This window comes from Microplitis mediator, chromosome 2 (genome assembly GCF_029852145.1).
Source record: "Microplitis mediator isolate UGA2020A chromosome 2, iyMicMedi2.1, whole genome shotgun sequence".
NCBI lineage: Eukaryota > Metazoa > Arthropoda > Insecta > Hymenoptera > Braconidae > Microplitis > Microplitis mediator.
In genome coordinates, this window is record NC_079970.1 from 1289349 (window position 1) to 1310686 (window position 21338).

Below are 21338 nucleotides of genomic sequence, written 5' to 3' on the forward strand. Positions count from 1 at the left end.
TTATATACCAACAAATATATGTGGACATATATTTTTAAATTACACAAACAATTGATATTTTATATATAAAATTTATCGTGATATTTATTTTGAAAACCGATTGATCAATAAAAAGGTTCGTGATTGTTGGGATTTTAAACGTCAGACAAAAATAATTTGAATCGTAAACAAGTGTAAGGTTAGTAAATAAATTTTTATTTAAATTTACAAGTGTATTTATTTTTAAAAATGATAGATATAAATTTTTCAACAGGTTAAAAATTAATTCGAGTTGTTTAAATTTGAATTTGACGCCATGCTTATTATTTAGATATAGAGCTAGAGCTGAGGAATAAAAGCTATAGCTTGATATATTTGTAAATATCTAAAAGCGCATGAGCAATTATCAATATACTGGTTTATTCCAAGTTATTCCAAGCAGATGATGCTCCAAAACGGGGTGGCAACTTTGCCTCTCGGCAGAGTTATCTGATAAATTTATAATATATATATATATATTTATTTTGTGGTTGTTTTGTTGAAGACAAATGTCTCTTGAGTGGTGAACTGGTGAAAGAAACCTGAGTTAATAAGACGTCAACTTGGTCCTCGACCACCGAGCCCAGAAGCTAAAGATTAAACGCAAATTTGTGTACATGCATATAGATATAGATATAGACATATATTAATTATCGAGATGTTTCAAATATGTGGGGAAGGAGTTATTTTGTTGAACAACAACTGCACCGCCTCGAGAATATGCTCCATGTCCGACGAGGGTCGAGTTATGAGCTCAGAACCTCTCAAAGATGACGAACTGTTCGAGGTGCGGATTGACAAAAAGGTGGGAATTCAAATTACTGATAATTTAATTTGGTATTTTTTTTTAAAGTCTACTCAGACTGTCTGCGTTAATTGAATTATTAATTGGCTTGAATAGCGAGCAGATGAATTGGAGATTAATTAGATTTTGTGTCCTAGATACGATCAAGATACGGAAAGATTGAAATAGGCGTGTGTACAAATGACCCAGAGACAATGAGGACAGTTGGCTGGACACCTAGTTTGCAGCTCTGGATGATGACCAATGCTGGAATAGTCCATACTACTAATGATTTGAAGGAACATCTCATTTCAGAACCCACTTATGGAAGTACTCTTGACACTCTAGAAGAAGGACACACTATTGGAGTAATGAGAACGTCTAATGTAAGTGACAAGTCTAAAGTACTTGTTTTAGTTACCAAGTCCTTTGTGACTTGGAGGTTTAATTTAAAATAATTATTTTCATTTATTTTAGAGCGAACTAGTATTTTTTATCAATGGAATATCTCAAGGAATAGCGGCGACAAATGTGCCCACACGTTTATACGCTCTGGTTGCTATGTTCTTTGACTATGTGCAAGTAACAATAACAAATCCAAAGCCATTGGTACTCACAAATGAGCCGAAAGACGAGATGGAGATAAATAATGACTTTTCAATGGGCGAGGGAACGTCCACAAGTATGGTTGCTAATTTAAATGTTAATTTGAATGTCAATATGAATGTAAATCTACCGAAAAATCCGAGCCCAGCGGCGATTCGCGAAGATCGTCTGAGATTTCATGAACGCGTAGGAACTCTAGTGAAGCTTTCTAACAACGCGCGAACCGCTGAAAGACGCAGACCCCTTGATGAATTTAATAATGGAGTGGTGATGACCCACAGACCGCTGAGAGACAATGAGCTGTTTGAAATACGTATCGATAGACTGGTAGACAAGTGGTCGGGGAGCATTGAAGTCGGGGTGACAACTCACAGTCCAACTGGACTTAAGTTTCCTGCTACGATGACCAACATGCGGTCGGGCACCACAATGATGTCTGGTTGCGGCATTTTGACAAACGGCAAAGGCATCCAGCGAGAGTACGGAGACATAAACTTGGACGAGCTACGAGAAGGTGACAGAGTCGGGATGATCAGAAGGTGTAATGGCAACTTACATTACTTGATAAACGGTCTAGACCAAGGTGTGGCTGCCAAAGTACCCCCTGGTATCTGGGGAGTCGTCGAGCTCTATGGGATGACGGTCAAGGTGACGATCGTTGATCGCGACGAACGTGAGGAGCAGAATCTCGTCACGCGGAGAAATAATCTCCATCTTCAGGGTTTGGCTGAAGTCGAAGAAGAAGACACTCTTGACCGATTGACCTTTCATCCCTGCTGCGGCACTCACGCGGACGTCATCAACAACGGGCGCACCGCGCACCGGCCTAATGCTATGGACGACTTCAATAATGGCGTAGTGCTTACAATGAGACCATTGAGGCTCAATGAATTGTTTGAAGTAAGGCTAGATAAAATAGTTACCAAGTGGGCGGGTTCTATTGAGATCGGCGTGACCACACACTCGCCAACTGAACTGGAATTTCCTTTTACTATGACTAATGTCCGCTCCGGCACGTGGATTATGACCGGCAATGGAGTTATGCACAACGGCACCTCTATTATTGATCAGTATGGGCAGAATCTTGACCGTTTGCAAGTCGGGGATCGCGTTGGTGTCATGAGGAAGGACAACGGGACCTTGCATTTTTTTGTCAACGGCACTGACCAGGGGGCTGCTGCTATCGGCGTCCCAGAAAGAGTTTACGGGGTTATTGATCTGTATGGTCAAGCTACGCAGGCCACTATTGTAGACAACACTGACTTCTACAGCCCGACTACAAATAATTCCAGTTTTAGCAATACCACATTATACAGGTGAGGTTTTAAAATTTTTTATAAAAATTGCTCTAGACTTGAGCTTTAATTAAAATTTATTATTATTATTTTTTTCTAAGTGATTTACGATTTCATCACGTACATGGTAAGCACGCGAGAATTTCAAATAACGGACTGACAGCATCGAGGATACGAGCTCTTGGTGAATTTAATGAGGCTATCGTGATTGCTAATCGACCTTTACGTGATGGGGAACTTTTTGAAGTCTCTATTGACAAAATGGTCGGCCGCTGGTCGGGTGCAATTGAAGCTGGTAATTGAGATATCGTTTATTTTTACAAGGTCGCAGTTAAAAATAAAAAAAAAAACAAATACTCAAATTTTTAATTGCTAATAGGAGTGACGGCTATCAGACCAGATGAGCTGGAGTTCCCGTCGACGATGACGGACATTGATCACGACACATGGATGCTATCAGGATCAACAGTGATGCGAGACGGCGTAACTCTTCGTCATCATTATTCCTGCGATCTTGATAAACTCGTCGAAGGAAATAGGATCGGCATGATGCGATGTGCAGACTCGAGTCTACATTATTATCTTGATGGAGTTGACCAAGGTACCGCATGCAGTGGTCTTCCGCCTCACGTTTATCCAGTGATTGATTTGTATGCGCAGTGCGCTCAGGTATGAGTTTCCGGTTGCCAAAAATTATTACCTATCAAGTGACCGTCCACGTCTACTTTAGTAATTATTTTTTTTTTTTTTACAGGTCACTATTGTACAGCCAGAGCGACGTGATACGATAACTCAGCAGTACTTGCCGTCGGAGAACAGTATCAGTCAGCAACCGACCTCGGTGATACAGCCCCAAGCTCCAATGGAGATCACCCACAAGTTCCACGAGTCTGTCGGGCTCAATATTCAGTTGAATACTGATCGAGTTATTGCCGCGCGCTGTCGTGAGTACAATCACGCGGTTTTATTGAGTGAAAGTGGCCTTGAGAACAATGAACTCTTTGAAATATCAATCCAAGAAGTTGCATCCGAGTGGAGCGGGTCCCTAAAAATAGGAGTTGTAGAAAACGCAAATGGCAATTGGTTAACTTCGATGGATCTAGTGCCCGGGATGACTTCGATACCAGCAGATGCTTGGTATCTGACAGGAAACGAAGTCAGATATAAGGGTAATGTACTCTGTTCCAATTACTGTCCTAGTTTAGATTGGCTAAGAGTAGGTGATAAGATCGGCGTAAAAAGAAGTCACGAAGGCAATTTAAAGTTTTATATCAACGGCGAAGATATGGGAGTCGCTGCCGTTAATGTACCGGAGATGGTGTGGGTTGCGGTTGAACTTTTCGGCAGCACTGTCGCTGTCAGTATCACGAGCAGCAAGCAGCAGATTCCTGTGATATCCCCAAATGCCAGTTTGAGACTCCAAGATTCTTTGGAGCTGCTGCTGGATCCCATGCCGCTGACGATGAGAAATGACGGGGGAATGGACACGTCAGTTGACGCTTCGGAAGCTAAACTTCAGGAGATTCTTTTGACTCCCACCCAACCGGTAGTGACGTCCACCGGGGAGACTGACTGGTGTTACGAGTTTCACGAGAATCGCGGGAGAAATGTTGAGCTTGAAGGTCAAACGGTTGCTAGAAGAGTCGCTAGTTATAATCAAGGCGTCGTGATGACCAACCGACCGTTAATTAGAGGCAAAATATTTCAAGTGGAAATTGAGAAGATAAACGATCGCTGGGTATCAGGTATCCTCTGTGGCGTAACTTGTATATCGCCTGAGAAAGCAACCTTCCCTTTGACTGCTTTGGGCTTCAAAAAATATTCATGGATAATTTGCAGCGACTGGATGTCTCACAACGGCACTAAAGTTAAAACCCGTTACGGCGCAAACTTGGACAACCTCCAACCCGGTTCGACAGTGGGTCTGTTAGTCGACGAGGACTCGCGACTCCATTTATTTGTCAATGGATCTGACCAAGGAGTAGCCGCCACAGATCTTCCGCCCTACGTCTACGCAGTAATCGATCTCTACGGCCAAGTCGAACAGGTCTCAATAATAGGTCCTATTGCCGAAGCTGTTCTTACAAATAACGACGCGATAAATTTGGCAATAGCCAACAACGTCGAGCGCGTTGCCAATGAACTTGAGGACGTGGAAAACTCACGCGAGAAAGCTGATCTAGAGTGTCACGAAAAAGAAAACGTCCTCGAGATTCCGTCCAGTCTACCTCTGAACCTTCAGATTGACGACGATGAGCTAACAAACTTCAACGCCATTCAGACTACATCGTCCCGCGTAAATCCGATCGAAACGACGTCACCAAACATCGCGAGCAGCGCGTCGACCGCAGCAACACACAATAATATAACGCATTTCAATAACGACCTACCGGGTAAATCGATGGCAAGCAGCTGTAACTCAGACAGCAATAATTCAACAAGTGAATTGGAGATAAGTAACGATCCCCGCGCTGCTGGTATCGAGTGTTTTAAATTTAAAAATAATAATATCAATAATCCGGATGATACTTATGACAATAATACAATGTCTAACAACGATTTGGATAATGATGATGATGATAATCATGATATTGATGAACAAGTAACAAATGGGATGATGATGATGACATGTAGCTTAAGAAATAATGATTGTACAAATGTAGAGATAAACAATGCAACGAATATTAATATTAAAAACGGTTCAGCAGCATCCTCGAGCAATATGTCAAGTTTGAATACCGCCATAAATTCAATGAATGCCAACAATGCAATAAATGAAAGTATCTTATCCAATGGGCAGCTAAATAACATCGCTGCTTTCAATCAAAACTCAAATAATCTTAACGTAAATGTAAATGTTAATGTTAATCATAATAATATTAATCAGGACAACTCGCAGTGCAACCTCACGAGCAACATAACGAGTAGTTTAGCCGCGACCTCATTCAATACCTCAATAAATTCGACGGATTTGCAAACGACAAATCGTCAGCTACAGACTGCTAAGCAAAATTCCAATAGTGCCATACTGCCCAATCAAAATGGATCGAGTCATAACTCCCAGCAATCTTTGAGCTCAACGCGTACCTCTTCTTTACCACCGACTCCACTAAACTCGACGATTATTATGACGCCCTCGAAAAAATGTGAATATTTAAAAGCCTGTATGAGACTTAAAAAATCGCTTGTTTTGCCAGATGAATTTTTTTCTCTTGATGAAGTTACTTGTTACTGCAACTCCTGCTATAAAGTCGACAGTGACGGAGCTATTTGTAAAAAAGGTGACCCGCCAGCTGAGTTCGCTGTTCCTGTTGGGTGGGTCAGGTTCCCTCTTAAGCAGACCATCAACGCTAATCAGATTCCCCAGAGTACTACTGATAAGTGGCATGTGGCTTACTATGGAACACGATTAGATTCAATTAGGTGAGTATTCTTCGACTATTAATTACTTATTCAAACTTCTCCCGGAAAGAGAATGAACTTCGGGAGTCCCCCACTACCTGTTAGTTCTCATCTGCGTATGCGCAAAGGCATAGAACACCCAGAGTGGGAGTAAAAACTGAAGACACTCGAAGCAGACTCTTGCCGGGAAAATTTTAATAATTTAAATATTTGAAGTGATCAATTAATTATATTTTTTTTTAATTATTTAAGATGGATTCTTGACCGTGGAGAATTACTACCCATGGAACAATTGGACACAAGCAATTTAACGACAATTATCAACACCGAGAATCAGAATCCGCAGGTCGTGTTCTCACCAAATATTAAATATGTCGCTTCTGAAGGGATTAAAAAATACCCGTAAGTTTATTTGTTTTAATTATTATTTTTTAATGGATTAATTTATACTTAATATTTTGACAGGTACATTGACATGCAGTCAAACAGAAAATTGAACGCATCGACTGCATTTCAATTACTAGTGAGACCAGGATCCTACACGATGGGTGCAGACAAGCAACACGGCGCAGACGGAGCTGAACCTACGGAGTGGGCTACTAAAGAAGCTGGTGCCACAGTAATAATAGCTCTTCTTATTAATCTCGATGAATTCTAATGACACCGGAAGCTGATATATAAATTTAACATATATATTCATCTTTAATTATCGTTGATAAAGTTAATCATCGACACGATTAATTGTCACTATTTTTTCACGGCAATTAATGCGCAATAAAATAACATCTGGTTTATTTATTTAAATCAACGATTTTAAATTAAATGTAAAGATAAATTTTTTGAATAATTTTTTTATAACAGAGAAATTTCAGAAAACGAACAACAGAAATTTTTTTTCTGACTCAATGAAAAATCACAAACAGGGAACATGAAGGAAAAAAATATTTTTATTTCTTATAAAAATAAAAAATCAAATTTTCTTTATTTTTTTTTCACTATTCAAAAATATATGTACATACATATAAATATACTTTTGAAAATGAATATAATAGATCGGTCGATTATTAACTTTGTACGTATTTTTCTGTGATACTTTTTATTACAGCGCGAATAAATAATTTTATGATAAAAAAAAAAAGAAAATAAAAAAAATACAAACGCATTTGCCAAGCGTACTGTGGTCCATTTATACGATAAATTTTTTTTTTATCATCTTATCATAAATTAATATTTATTATTTTTACTTGTTTGCTTTTTTTATACGAAATCTTTTTTTATTTTTAATTTTATTAATCAAAGTTATGTAATTTAAAAAATAGCGCCAAGTGCTTCGTGCAGCCTTTGCAATGCAACTGAAAAACTGAGTTTATTTAAACTATTTTATTTATAAATTAAAAATTAAATTATATTAATATCATTTCTAGTCATATAATTAATTATTTAATTAAAACAAACAATAAATATCTAGAATGAACATAATTTAATTTAATTTTAATTAAAGTATATTTTTAAGATTGTAAAGAATAATTAAATTATTTAAAAATCAAACCTTTAAATAATTAATGGATTAATTAATTAATTAATTGATAAATATGTAAATTGGCCTGTGGAAAAAAACATTTTTAAATAAAATAAAAATGTGATTAAGCTGCTACTTACTATTAGATAAAATTAATTTTAATTATAAACAATATTGTCTGTAGTTGTAAGTAAATATTTAATTAATTAATTAATAATTAACCAAGTCACAATTTAATTAAGTTACAATAAAGTATACAGATTATTATTAAATAAAAAGCACCGCTGTAGATGCAAATAATTTGGCTGTATGATGCCTTATGCCTGGTTAAGTGCAATTTAATTAACGCTAATTAAAACATTTAATAATAATAAGTAAAGATGCCTAGTTGTAATTTTAATTAATTTTAAATTAATTACTTCTGTTACGGAGTTTTAAAAATATCATTTATTTCTGGACGCTAGCGCGTCAATTAAAACACCAATTATAAATTAATAAGCACTTAAAAATAGTGACGACAATTAAAAAATAATAATTATTGCTGATAAAAATATTTATTTAAATTTATAAATTATAAAAATTAATTATTTATGTAAATTTATTGATATGAGTTTTATAAGTTTACCTCATACCGTAAAACAATAAAAATAATTTATAAATATATATATATAAGGATATATATGTTTACTTATTTTATTATTTAAATGAATGTGTAACAAATAATTTATTTAATTAAATAATTTTATTAATTTAAGCGGTGAAATATTTTTATAAGTCAACAAAAAACGTTTAATTTCAATTTATGTTTATTATTAAATTTTTTTTATCAATAATATATGTATATATATATATTTTATATTTTTATTTTAAATCTAGACCCAGACCCTGACCATCTGGTCCCATGAGCAGCTCGCTATTGCCATTCCATTCGGTGCTACACTTAAAGAAGTCACTCGATTCTCATGTCCGTTCAATGCTCCTAGAAAAATATATATACGAGTCATAAATAAATATATAAATTGAATTAATTACTCTTATCTAATTACCGTTGTATTGAGCTTTTAAAGTGTCCCATATATGAATTGAATTATCGTCACTGGCACAAAAAATAAATCTACCACTGAGCGATAATCCACAGGAAGTATACCCGGGATTAGAACTTGGGGGTTTGTACGTAGCGAGCTGCTGATCAGACCTCAAATCCCACAGTCGGGCTGTTTTGTCTTCTGACGCTGTCACAAACGAGTATCCCGAGGGATGAAACTGAAAATAAAGAAAAATATATCCAAGTATTTAAACTATAAATAAATAATAAAAACTAAACCCTTACACAAACGGAATTGACGTCAGCTTCATGACCAAAGAAAGTTTGCTTCGCTTTTTCTTCTCTTACGTCCCATAATTTACAAGTTCTATCAACAGACCCGGTGATGTAGCTGTTGCCATCAGGAGAAAGACTGATGCTGACGACATCTCCAGCATGGGCGCAAAAATCTGTCGTTTTTTTACCCGACTCCAGGTCCCACATGCATCTTAAGCAATTAAAATTAAATTATCATCATTATTGATTAACTAAGTACTGATAAATTTTTTAATTCGATACATTTTCATGTCACCAGAGCCAGTTATTATGGTTTTATCATCGAAAAATCTACAGGAAGACAGAAAACCCTCGTAACCCAGTAACTCCCTGGTTATTTTAGCTGACCCAGTTGCGTCGCGGTTGTTGACGTCGTAGACGGTGCACATATTATCCATACCCCCGCAAGCTACGAAGTTTCCAGAAGGCGCGAAAGCAACAGACATCACCCAAGCCGAGCGCAGAGGAATTACCTGGACTTTGTTGCCGGTCCATGAGTCCCAAATAATCAGTTTCCCGTCCAAGGATCCAGTGACGCAGTGTCTGGAAATGGTTTCGTTTTTTTTAAATAAAAAAAAAATAAACTACACAATTATGTTTAATTTTAAAATAAAGACCTGCTGTCACCACTGTAGTGCACCGAGTTGACTTTATTTATATGGCCCTTTAGAAGTTTCTTCGTCGACAGCTTTATCTTCGGAGCGTCCGCGACTGACGAACAAGACTCTTCCAATGTCGCGTCTTGCTGCTTCTTTTGATCTTCCTGATTGTTACAACAAAACAATTATAATTATAATTAAATGCTGATACAAATAATCAAGATGGTACCTGACATTTTTTAATTAAATCGTCCAGCTCTTTCTTGAGTGCGGTGGTCTCCGCGTCGTCTTTGCCCATTTCGGATTACGCGCTTTTTATAATTAATGGTTTTGTAAATATTAATAACTGATGGCCGATTGACAGATGGGAAAAAACTGTGCTCTGCTACAGAAAAGAACAATAAGAAGCCGCAGCAGCGAGTACTGGCCTAGTAATCATATTAAATCAACGTTAAATCTCATTTGTTCAGTATTAACATCGGCTCGGCGCTAATTTAATTTGGATTTTTATTATAAAAAATGTCGATATTTTATTTTTATTATTTTTTACACACGAGTTTTTTAATATTTTACCCATAATTTATAAATTGCTATTGATAATTTAATAAAAAATATTTCTGCATTCACAGGTCGATCATGAGCGCGAATGTAACCGACATGAGACAATTTTGAAATTTTAAATAAATATTTTAAAATAATTAAATTTTAAAAAATCCGCGCACGGATTTTTCATTGAGTGTGAGTGTACCAGACATTAGACAAATTTAAAATTATAAATAATTTAAAAAATGATATTTTAAAAAAATGCACTTATTAATTTCAAAATTTTTAAAATGCGCATTTTTTTTAAATTTTATTTTACTAATTATTTGCTCTATTTATTAATAATTAAAAATTTGTCTGATGTCTGGTACACATGATCCAGAAGTCAACAGACGATTAAAATTTTTCAGATTATTTTTTCAAAAATCGATTACAAAAAAAAAAACTAAAAATACTCACATGTAAAAAATTTAATAAACTGTAGGCGCAATTTTTTAAATATTTTTTTTTTTTATTATTTATCATTTTGAAAAAAATCCAAAAATTATTAGACATTAACTTCAGTATCATCTGTTTCATTCACACTCATATCTAAGTACGCATTTAAAAATTTTTATTTTATTTATTTATTCAAAAATTAAAAAAATTTCCACTTGTCACTCATATCGATCACTACTCAGTTCTCGTACAATAAAATTTGAAATAAATTATTTTTTATGCTTATAATTATTAATTTATCTGAATAAAAAAAACTAAATCCATTTAATCAGTAAAATATAAAATATTAATTATTCTTAAAATGTTTTTATTGAGAAAATCTGTAGGGCTGACTACTTAATTCAAATAAAATTAATTCCGTAAATAATCGATAGCGCATTAATAGTATAATAAATCTTTCGATGTTTTGCTTATTGCAAGTCCGATTGTTTAAATAGGTATCAAGTTCTTTGAAATCGTTATCGTTTAAATGAGTGTTAATCTTTCTTTGTAATCTTTGTGCCTGTAAATAATTTAAGTCTGACAGTGAAGTCATTGTAGAAACTACAATGGACTATATATAATATTATAATATATTGTTGATAGAATAAAACAACTGCAATCGGCAACATATGTATATCATATATATGTATATATAGAATATGAAACTGGAATTTACAAGTGTCCGGTTGCTTACAAAGGAGCTCGTATCCAGTTTGAAATAAGCGTTAGTCGTAAATTATTCAGTATTTTAAATTAATTATTAAATTAATTACAAAAAATGGATACCGTTAAATTGTTAAAATTTTTTTCTGATTACGAAGATTCAAGTGCGATTGTTGAAGCAGAACCGGCATTTATAAAAGTGTATCGTGAAGAAAATAAAGTGTCGGTTACTGATAAATTAATCAAAAATCCCAATGGATCTTTGGCGCAAGCGGCAGACCTGCAGTACACATTTTTCCGGAATCGTCAGAAGAGAAGTTTGATGGAATCAAATTTTCAAAGCCTGCTGTTTGGTAGCAAACCTGAGGAAAATCAGAACCTCGCATCATCTGCCAGTGTCCCGGACTTGGTGCAGCAGGCAAAGGCCTTGGAGCTGGAGGAAGAATCAGCGGGACTTTTGAATAGTTCTTCAATTGATCGCGAGAGTCTGCCGATTTATAATATGAAGGATGAGTTGATAAAAGCTGTAAGCAAAAATCAATTTTTGATTATTCTTGGGGAAACTGGGTCTGGTAAATCGACCCAAGTCACTCAGTTTTTGGTAGATGCTGGATTTGGGGAAAAAGGGAAAATATGTTGCACGCAACCGAGAAGAGTCGCGGCGAGATCGATTGCTGAGAGAGTTGCTGAAGAGTTCGGGTGTCATGTTGGCGAAGAGGTTGGCTATGTAATGCGATTTGATAATTTCACAAGTGATAAAACAATTATTAAGTATGTTACTGAAGGTATACTTCTGCGTGAATGTATTTCCCATCCGGATTTAAAGCCTTACAAAGTAATAATGCTCGATGAAGCTCACGAGCGTACAATTTATACAGATGTTTTGTTTGGATTATTAAAAATAATAGCCACTCGAAGAAGTGATCTAAGGATAATAGTAACAAGTGCTACACTAAATGCTACCAGATTTTCCGAGTACTTTAATGACGCCCCGATTTTCAAAATTCCTGGACGTACATTTGATGTCAAGGTAGACTTTTTGAAGTCACCTGAATTGGATTTCATAGAAGCGACTTCAGCTGCTGTGCTGCGGATCCATCAGCAAGAACCACCGGGAGATATTTTGGTATTTCTAACTGGTCAACAGGAGATCGAGGAAGTCTGCAGGATTCTTCGTAAGCGACTGGAGTCTCTGGGCCCAGATGTCGGTGAGCTGGTGATTCGTCCGGCGTATGCCGCTTTGTCGTCCTCTCAGCTGAACGAAATATTTGATCCCGTACCTGCAGGATCACGCAAAGCTGTCGTGGCAACGAATATCGCTGAGACAAGTATCACTATCAATGGGATTTATTATGTCGTGGATGCTGGCTTGGCCAAGCAGGTGGTTTTCAATCCAAAGACAGAAATATGTTGTCTGCTGACGACACCCATCAGCCAGGCTTCTGCGATCCAGCGCGCGGGACGTGCAGGCAGAACTGGGCCAGGGAAATGCTACAGATTGTATACTGAAAAGGCTTTTGAAGAAGAAATGTGGTCTACAACTATTCCAGAAATAAAGAGGGTCAATTTCTCGTCAACTTTGCTGCAGTTGCTGGCAATTGACGTCTTCCGTTTGTCGTCCAGTGGTTTTATGGATTTTCCGTCCCGAGATTTCATGCTGCTCGCGCTCAAGACACTGCACAGTCTCAGAGCTGTTGATGAAAAAGGAATTACCAATATGGGGAAAATGATGGCATCGTTTCCTGTAGATCCCTGTCTTGCAAGAATGCTAATTATGAGCGTACTTTTCAAATGCTCTGAAGAAATACTGACAATAGTCAGTATTTTCTCTGTAATTGATCACTTTCAGCGTTTCTTTTACCACCTGCCAGGTGACAAAGAAAAAGCGACTGATGTGAAAAGTAGGAGAGATAAATTTGTAAACTCCGATGGCGACCATCTGACTTTTTTGGCTGCATATAACTTGTGGAATGAAAGTGATGATGGTGATGACTGGTGCTCGGAGAACTATGTCAACCACAGCGTATTAGTGTCGGCTCAAAAAATTCGTAAGCATTTGGCCGAGCTGATGGAGAAACATCATTTTGAAGTCACATCAGCAAATAACAACATGGAACCAGTTAAACTGGCCATTTGCTCTGGACTGCTTCGCAACGTGGCAAGATTGCATGATCTCATCATCAAGAGCTACTACCAAACTGTTGTCAGCAATCAGCTGGTACACATTCACCCGAGCAGTATTTTAGCAGACAAAAAAGAAAAGTACTTGGTTTATCACGAACTATCACAAATTCAAACCCAAAGAGTCTTCATGAAGTATGTGATGGCTATCAAGCCGCAGTGGGTCGCCGCGTTTGCTAATTATGATTTTTCTAAAATTGACTGGCTCAATATTCCCATATAAATTTATGTTTATTACTTATAATATTTATGTGCAAACGTTTTCAATATTTTATTTTCATCTTTTGCTAGATAAATTTCTTTGTAATGATTTATTACTAATCATTTTTCTATAAATAAAATTTAAATAAATATATATATTCTATTTTAATTATTGTGTTTATACTTTGAGTGAGTCTGGGAAATGTGAAAGTTACAATGAATGATTTTTTTTCGTTTCTTCAATTAAATCAATGAAATAAATTATTCGTATCATTAAAATTCTCGGATAGTAATAAAAAAAATTTAGGCGGGAGTATTAGGTAAAATAAATGATTTAAATACAAGTCGACTTTCATATATTTTTACATTTATTCTTTCAGTTTAATGAAATATTACAAAGTTCATACTTTACATCGATTAAAGACTGAAATTAAAACTTTTTGAGCATATTAAATAGAAATTTAGATTATAAATTGGAGGTAAGTAAATCCAACTTTTTATTGAAAGTTTTAACAAAAGTGGAAAAATGCAAACTCAAAAGTTAAGCCCAAAACAAAACAAATTTGTTTGGAAAGTATTAAATTTTATGAAGAAAAATCTTACTGCGATGAATAAATGAATTGCTATCTAGTGATGCAAAGACAATCCACTCTGCAATAAACTTAATTCCTTGTATACCTAAAAAAAAAAAAAAAAAGTGATTTAATTATTGAAATTAAAAATTTCGAATATTTAAAAAAATATAAATTACAGTATTATTAAATAAAAAACAGTTCTTTTTTTTTTCAGCGTGTTTTTGTTGTAAACAATCGGTGGTCCAGAACAATTGTTCGGCACCACACTTAGCAGCCAACGATTTAATTTCTTCAGAATTTTCGAAGGTACAATAGTAGCTGGCGAGGGATTCTTCACACAGATTTTTCAGTCTTATTAATTCATATTTCGAAGCAGCTTCTAGCAAACCTACTGCATGATCATCCAAGTCCTCAACATTCCGAGTGTACATAAATTCTAAAACTCTTTTAAATATCTCTGGCTCTATGCCCGTAAGAGCTACTGGGTTATCATTGCCATCAGATATTTGTTGATGATAATCAACCATTTCATATAATTTAGGACACCGTGCTCTCAATACTCTTTTATGGACTGGAAATGCAACACCCTGCACATAAATCATAACATCACGGTCATCTTGAACTTTATATAACTCCGAGAAATCATCTGATAAACTGGGATCTGGATAATAAGTACTAATCATATTCTCGTCAGGAAATATAGGATCACCATCCAAGTAAGTTATGAGTTCGATGTACAGTGTCATGGTATCATTTGGAAGTAGTTTATCTATTGTGTTCGGTAACTCGGGGTAAGGTAAACAGCTGGTATGTACTGTAGGAAAATAAGATTTCGGAGACTCATAAAATTTCCGGTTCTTTCGTCCAAGAAAAAACTTATTTTTGTCGGCATCGATCAGGTAAAAATTACAGGTGACATGATTCTTAGGTTCCAATTTTTTAATAGCGTCGAAATCTATCATGAATCCACCCTGCAGTTGGTCTTCACAAAAATTCAATGTGACGTACCAGTCAACGGCATGACCTTGAAATTCTGTAGAAAAATAGTGAGTCTCGTTAACAGGATAATTTGGAAACTGGTCCTCGTCCGGATTTACTTTTGCGAATATTTCACTCATATTTTCAACTTTCCATGTATGATATTCTTTAAGAACGTTTTGTTCGATTTTTTTTAAAGGCATTTTAAAACTCGACACTTTTTATACTAACACAATTTTTCCTTAATTTTTTTTTTCAAAGAAACACGAGGTCGAACGTCGAAGAAGAGCTAGATGATTAGATTTACTGTGTATCAACGATAAGATGGCAGTAACAAGAAGGACTGTGGGTGAGAAGCGGTTCAGTCGCCTCGGGGGTAGCAAGGTTACCTACTATCTTAACCTACAGTTTCCGTTCGACGGGTCAAAAAACAAATTCGGATTTTCGTCTCAAAGCTCAAGGAGCACACTTGCCTTTGTGACATCTATAAGATATCAGTTTTTAGGCTAATTTTGACTTATCGAAAAGGCAGCAATATGCTGACGAATCGATCAGAAACTTATGTCACCGAAAAAATGTCTACTTAAAAGACTTAACACAAGTGACGACAAAAAGTAAATTACAAATAGTGATAAAATAAGTCATCTAAATGGTTTTTTAATTGAAACGAGACAGAAAAAACAACACAATTCTTCTCTGTCTTCGGAACAAACATTTGCATGTCGTATTTATACCAAAAAAGATGACTTTGAGACAAAAAAAAATTTGTCTTGTCCTTTTAAAAGACACCTTAAAGTTGTCTCTGTGCTACTTGGGAGTTCTCAATGAAGTTTTTGAGGATCAATTTAGAATTTTAAGATTGACAACAGTACAGAAAGTTTTCCTAGTTTAGTCCTCAGAGTAGTAGTTACGACTCATTTTACCACTTTGAGAACTAAATTGGAATAACATAAGTCTGGATTAGAGTCTCAAAATACTCAAAACATACAGGAATAATTTTATCCGCATTTGAACCTCAAGTCTCATTCGACGTATTCTCTCCGCTCCCTTTTTCTACCTAAAATTTTTCAAAGTCCGAAACATAACTTTTCATTCGTTGAGGATTTTGAGGTCGTAGTTATAATTCAAAATCGATAAATTATTCGCATTTAGACCTTATAGTTTTCATTGAGGATTTTGAGAACTAGAGTAGAGTTACTTTCTGGCCGGCAAATAAAACATCAAAGGAATTGAGGCTTTTAAGGACTAAACTATAATTTGTGTTTTGACTCAGGTATAATTCAGATATGACTGGCGGTTTTATAGTAAATTGAGTGTATCTTATACTGTTTAAAAAAAAGTATGGAAAAAAAATCTGTATCTCTAAGCTAGTGCTAGTATTCAATCAAAGTAATAAAATAAATTACTTGTAGGGTAAGAGCACCAGTACCCAGCCCCTAACCAGCAGTCAGCCGGTCATATACTTTAACATTGGCTCAAAATATATGTAGATATAATTTAACATCAAGTTGCTGGGTACTGGTGCTCTTACGCTATCATTAAAATTCCCAGATTATAATAAAAAAATTCAGACGGGATTATTAGGTAAAATAAATGATTTAAATACAAGTCGACTTTCATATATTTTTACATTTATTCTTCCAGTTTAATGAAATTACAAAGTTCATACTTTACATCGATTAAAGACTGAAATGAAAACTTTTTGAACACATTAAATAGAAATTTAGATTATAAATCGGAAGTAAGTAAATCCAACTTTTGATTGAAAGTTTTAACAAAAGTGGAAAAATGCAAACTCAAAAGTTAATCACAAAAAAACAAATTTGTTTGGAAGGTATTAAATTTTATGAAGAAAAATCTAACTGCGATGAATAAATGGATTTCTATCTAGTGATTCAAAGACAATCCACTCTGCAATAAACTTAATTCCTTCGGTATGCCTAAAAAAAAAAAAAAAAAAATGATTTAATTATTGAAATTAAAAATTTCGAATATTTTAAAAAATATAAATTACAGTATTATTAAAGAAAAAAAAGTATACCATTTTCTGAATAACGTTGACGGGCCTTTTTTTCTTCAGCGTGTATTTGTTGTAAACCATCGGCGATCTGGAACAATAGTTTGGCACCACACTTAGCAGCCAACGATTTAATTTCTTCAGAATTTTCGAAGGTACAATAGTAGCTGGCGAGGGATTCTTCACACAGATTTTTCAGTCTTATTAATTCATAGTTCGAAGCAGCTTCTAGCAAACCTACTGCATGATCATCCAAGTCCTCAACATTCCGAGTGTACATAAATTCTAAAACTCTTTTAAATATCTCTGGCTCTATGTCCGTAAGAGCTACTTGGTTATCATTGCCATCAGACATTTGTTGATGATAATCAACCATTTCATATAATTTAGGACACTGTGCTTTCAATACTCGTTTATGGACTGGAAATGCAACACCCTGCACATAAATCATAACATCACGGACATCTTGAACTTTATATAACTCCGAGAAATCACCTGATGAATTGGGATCATGATCATAGTTATTAATCATATACTCGTCAGGAAATATAGGATCATCATTTAAGTAAGTTATGAGTTCGATGTACAGTGTCATGGTATCATTTGGAAGTAGTTTATCTATTGTGTTCATTAAGTAAGGTAAACAGCATGTACTTACTCTAGGAAAATAAGAAACCGGAGAATTATCAAATTTCCGGTTCTTTCGTCCAAGATAATACTTATTTTTGTCGGCATCGATCAGGTAAAAATTACAGGTGACATGATTCTTAGGTTCCAATTTTTTAACAGCGTCGAAATCTATGAAGAATCCACACTGCAATTCATTACTACAAAATTGCAATGTGACGCACCAGTCAACGACATGACCTTGAAATTCTGTAGAGAAGTAGTGAGTCTTCTGAACAGGATAATTTGGTAAATAGGTCTCGTCCGGATTTACTTTTGAGAATGCTTCACTCATATTTTCAACTTTCCATGTATGATATTCTTTAAGAACGTTTTGTTCGATTTTTTTCAAAGGCATTTTAAAACTCGACACTTTTTATACTAACACAATTTTTCCTTAATTATTTTTTTCAAAGAAACACGAGGTCGAACGTCGAAGAAGAGCTAGATGATTAGTTTTACTGCATATCAACGACAAGATGGCAGTAACAAGAAGGACTGTGGGTGAGAAGCGGTTCAGTCGCCTCGGGGGTAGCAAGGTTACCTACTATCTTAACCTACAGTTTCCGTTTGACGGGTCAAAAAACAAATTCGGATTTTCGCCTCAAAGCTCAAGGAGCACGCAGCCTTTGTGACATCTATAAGATATCAGTTTTTAGGCAACTTTTTGACATCAATAAGGCACCAATATGCTGACAAAACGATCAGAAATTTATGTCACCGAAAAAATGTCTACTTAAAAGACTTAACACAAGCGACGACAAGAAGTAAATTACAAATAGTGATAAAATAAGTCATTGTAAATGGTTTTTTAATTGAAACGGGACAGAAAAAACAACACAATTCTTCTCTGTTTTCGGAACAAACATTTGCATGTCGTATTTATACCGAAAAAGATGACTTTGAGACAAAAAAAAATTTGTCTTGTCCTTTTAAAAGACATCTCAAAGTTGTCTCTGTGCTACTTGGGAGTTCTCAATGAAGTTTTTGAGGATCAATTTAGAATTTTAAGATTGACAACAGTACAGAAAGTTTTCCTAGTTTAGACCTCAAAGTAGTAGTTACGACCTATTTTACCACTTAGAGGACTAAATTGAAATAACATAGTCTGGATTAGAGTCTCAAAATACTCAAAACATACAGGAATAATTTTATCCGCATTTGAACCTCAAGTCTCATTCGACGTATTCTCTCCGCTCCCTTTTTCTACCTAAAATTTTTCCAAGTCCGAAACATAACTTTTCATTCGTTGAGGATTTTGAGCTCTTACTTATAATTCAAAATCGATAAATTATTCGCATTAAGACCTTATAGTTTTCATTGAGGATTTTGAGAACTAGAGTAGAGTTACTTTCTGGCCGGCAAATAAACCATCAAAGGAATTGAGGCTTTTAAGGACTAAACTAGAATTTGTGTTTTGACTCAGGTATAATTCAGACATTACTGGCGGTTTTATAGTAAATTGAGTGTATCTTATACTGTTTAAAAAAAAGTATGGAAAAAAATATGTATCTCTAAGCTAGTGCTAGTATTCAATCAAAGTAATAAAATAAATTACTTGTAGGGTAAGAGCACCAGTACCCAGCCGGTCATATACTTTAACATTGGTTCAAAATATATATAGATATAATTTAACATCAAGTTGCTGGGTACTGGTGCTCTTACCCTATCATTAAAATTCCCAGATTATAATAAAAAAATTCAGACGGGATTATTAGGAAAAATAAATGATTTAAATACAAGTCGACTTTCATATATTCTTACATTTATTCTTCCAGTTTAATGAAATATTACAAAGTTCATACTTTACATCGATTAAAGACTGAAATTAAAACTTTTTGAACACATTAAATAGAAATTTAGATTATAAATTGGAAGTAAGTAGATCCAACTTTTTATTGAAAGTTTTAACAAAAGTGGAAAAATGCAAACTCAAAAGTTAATCACAAAAAAACAAATTTCTTTGGAAAGTATTAAATTTTATGAAGAAAAATCTTACTGCGATGAATAAATGGATCGCTATCTAGTGATGCAAAGACAATCTAGTCTGATGAACTGTATTCCTCCGGTGTGCCTAAAAAAAAAAAAAAAAAGTGATTTAATTATTGAAATTAAAAATTTCGAATATTTTTAAAAAAATATAAATTACAGTATTATTAAAGAAAAAAAAGTATACCATTTTCTGAATAACATTCAAGGTCCTCTTCTTCATCCGCGTGTTCTTCTTCTGAAAAATCGGCTTTCTCGAGCAATAGTCTGGCACCACACTTAGCAGCCAACGATTTAATTTCTGCAGCATTTTCGTCGGTATAATAGTAGCTGATGAGGGATTGTTCACACAGATTTTTCAGTCTTGTTAATTCACATTTCGAAGCAGCTTCTAGCAAACCTACTGCATGATCATCCAAGTCCTCAACATTCCGAGTGTACATAAATTCTAAAACTCTTTTAAATATCTCTGGCTCTATGCCCGTAAGAGCTACTTTGTTATCATTGCCATCAGATATTTGTTGATGATAATCAACCATTTCATATAATTTAGGACACCGTGCTCTCAATACTCTTTTATGGACTGGAAATGCAACACCCTGCACATAAATCATAACATCACGGTCATCTTGAACTTTATATAACTCCGAGAAATCATCTGATAAACTGGGATCTGGATGATAATAACCAGTCATTTCCTCGTCAGGAAATATAGGATCACCATCCAAGTAAGTTATGAGTTCGATGTATAGTGTCATGGTATCATTTGGAAGTAGTTTATCTATTGTGTTCGGTGAGCCAGATACGCAGCTTGAATGTACTCTAGGATAATAAAATTTCGGATAATCATAAAATTTCCGGTTCTTTCGTCCAAGAAAAAACTTATTTTTGGCGGCATCGACCAGGTAAAAATTACAGGTGACATGATTCTTAGGTTTAAATCCTTCAACAACGTCGAAATTTATCAGGAATCCACCCTGCAATTGATCATTACAAAAGTTCAATGTGACGTACCAGTCAACGGCATGACCTTGAAATTCTGTGGAAAAGTAGTGAGTCTTCTGAACAGGAAAATTTGGAAAATGGCGCTCGTTCGGATTTACTTTTGCGAATATTTCACTCATATTTTCAAGTACCCATCTATGATATTCTTTATGAACGCTTTGTTCGATTTTTTTTAAAGGCATTTTAAAACTCGACACTTTTTATACTAATACAATTTTTCCTTAATTATTTTTTTTAAAGAAACGGGTGGTAGAAAAGCTAGATGTTCAGTTTTACTACGTACATTCGTTGTCATTAACGCCTGGCCCCTGCCTGGTTAAGGATCTATAGCCTGTGGGACCCAACATTTTCCTTTAAATTGGCTTCAGAATACGGCAGTAGCTCGAAGTCAACTTGTGGTCCAGGTGGCTTAGGGTTCAGCCGCCTCGGCCATAAAACTTCAATAACCCCTAGTAGA

General features: G+C 35.0%; 6 protein-coding genes across 6 annotated transcripts; 2 read left to right on the plus strand and 4 right to left on the minus strand.

The window, feature by feature from the left end:
- Positions 1 to 67: 67 nt before the first annotated feature.
- Positions 68 to 8237, plus strand: LOC130664277 (neuralized-like protein 4). The gene is made up of 9 exons (XM_057464165.1): positions 68 to 178; positions 254 to 823; positions 961 to 1188; positions 1280 to 2724; positions 2805 to 2998; positions 3083 to 3372; positions 3458 to 6126; positions 6358 to 6507; positions 6571 to 8237. The coding sequence occupies exons 2-9, from the start codon at positions 677 to 679 to the stop codon at positions 6761 to 6763; spliced, it is 5316 nt and encodes a 1771-aa protein (XP_057320148.1). The 5' UTR covers positions 68 to 178; positions 254 to 676; the 3' UTR covers positions 6764 to 8237.
- A 119-nt stretch (positions 8238 to 8356) lies between these two features.
- Positions 8357 to 10163, minus strand: LOC130664280 (guanine nucleotide-binding protein subunit beta-2). The gene is made up of 6 exons (XM_057464168.1): positions 9813 to 10163; positions 9602 to 9747; positions 9228 to 9527; positions 8955 to 9156; positions 8671 to 8887; positions 8357 to 8603 (listed from the first exon to the last, which is right to left on the minus strand). Exons 1-6 carry the CDS (start codon positions 9879 to 9881, stop codon positions 8497 to 8499), a joined length of 1041 nt encoding a protein of 346 aa, XP_057320151.1. The 5' UTR covers positions 9882 to 10163; the 3' UTR covers positions 8357 to 8496.
- A 1000-nt stretch (positions 10164 to 11163) lies between these two features.
- Positions 11164 to 13812, plus strand: LOC130664278 (ATP-dependent RNA helicase DHX8-like). Its single transcript, XM_057464166.1, has one exon. The coding sequence runs from the start codon at positions 11385 to 11387 to the stop codon at positions 13671 to 13673; it is 2289 nt and encodes a 762-aa protein (XP_057320149.1). The 5' UTR covers positions 11164 to 11384; the 3' UTR covers positions 13674 to 13812.
- A 257-nt stretch (positions 13813 to 14069) lies between these two features.
- Positions 14070 to 15926, minus strand: LOC130663273 (TD and POZ domain-containing protein 1-like). The gene is made up of 2 exons (XM_057462401.1): positions 14403 to 15926; positions 14070 to 14329 (listed from the first exon to the last, which is right to left on the minus strand). Exons 1-2 carry the CDS (start codon positions 15405 to 15407, stop codon positions 14279 to 14281), a joined length of 1056 nt encoding a protein of 351 aa, XP_057318384.1. The 5' UTR covers positions 15408 to 15926; the 3' UTR covers positions 14070 to 14278.
- An 895-nt stretch (positions 15927 to 16821) lies between these two features.
- Positions 16822 to 18507, minus strand: LOC130663284 (speckle-type POZ protein-like). The gene is made up of 2 exons (XM_057462414.1): positions 17246 to 18507; positions 16822 to 17144 (listed from the first exon to the last, which is right to left on the minus strand). Exons 1-2 carry the CDS (start codon positions 18243 to 18245, stop codon positions 17092 to 17094), a joined length of 1053 nt encoding a protein of 350 aa, XP_057318397.1. The 5' UTR covers positions 18246 to 18507; the 3' UTR covers positions 16822 to 17091.
- Positions 18508 to 19664: 1157 nt separating this feature from the next.
- Positions 19665 to 21259, minus strand: LOC130678498 (speckle-type POZ protein B-like). The gene is made up of 2 exons (XM_057485743.1): positions 20064 to 21259; positions 19665 to 19961 (listed from the first exon to the last, which is right to left on the minus strand). The coding sequence occupies exons 1-2, from the start codon at positions 21061 to 21063 to the stop codon at positions 19930 to 19932; spliced, it is 1032 nt and encodes a 343-aa protein (XP_057341726.1). The 5' UTR covers positions 21064 to 21259; the 3' UTR covers positions 19665 to 19929.
- Positions 21260 to 21338: the final 79 nt, after the last annotated feature.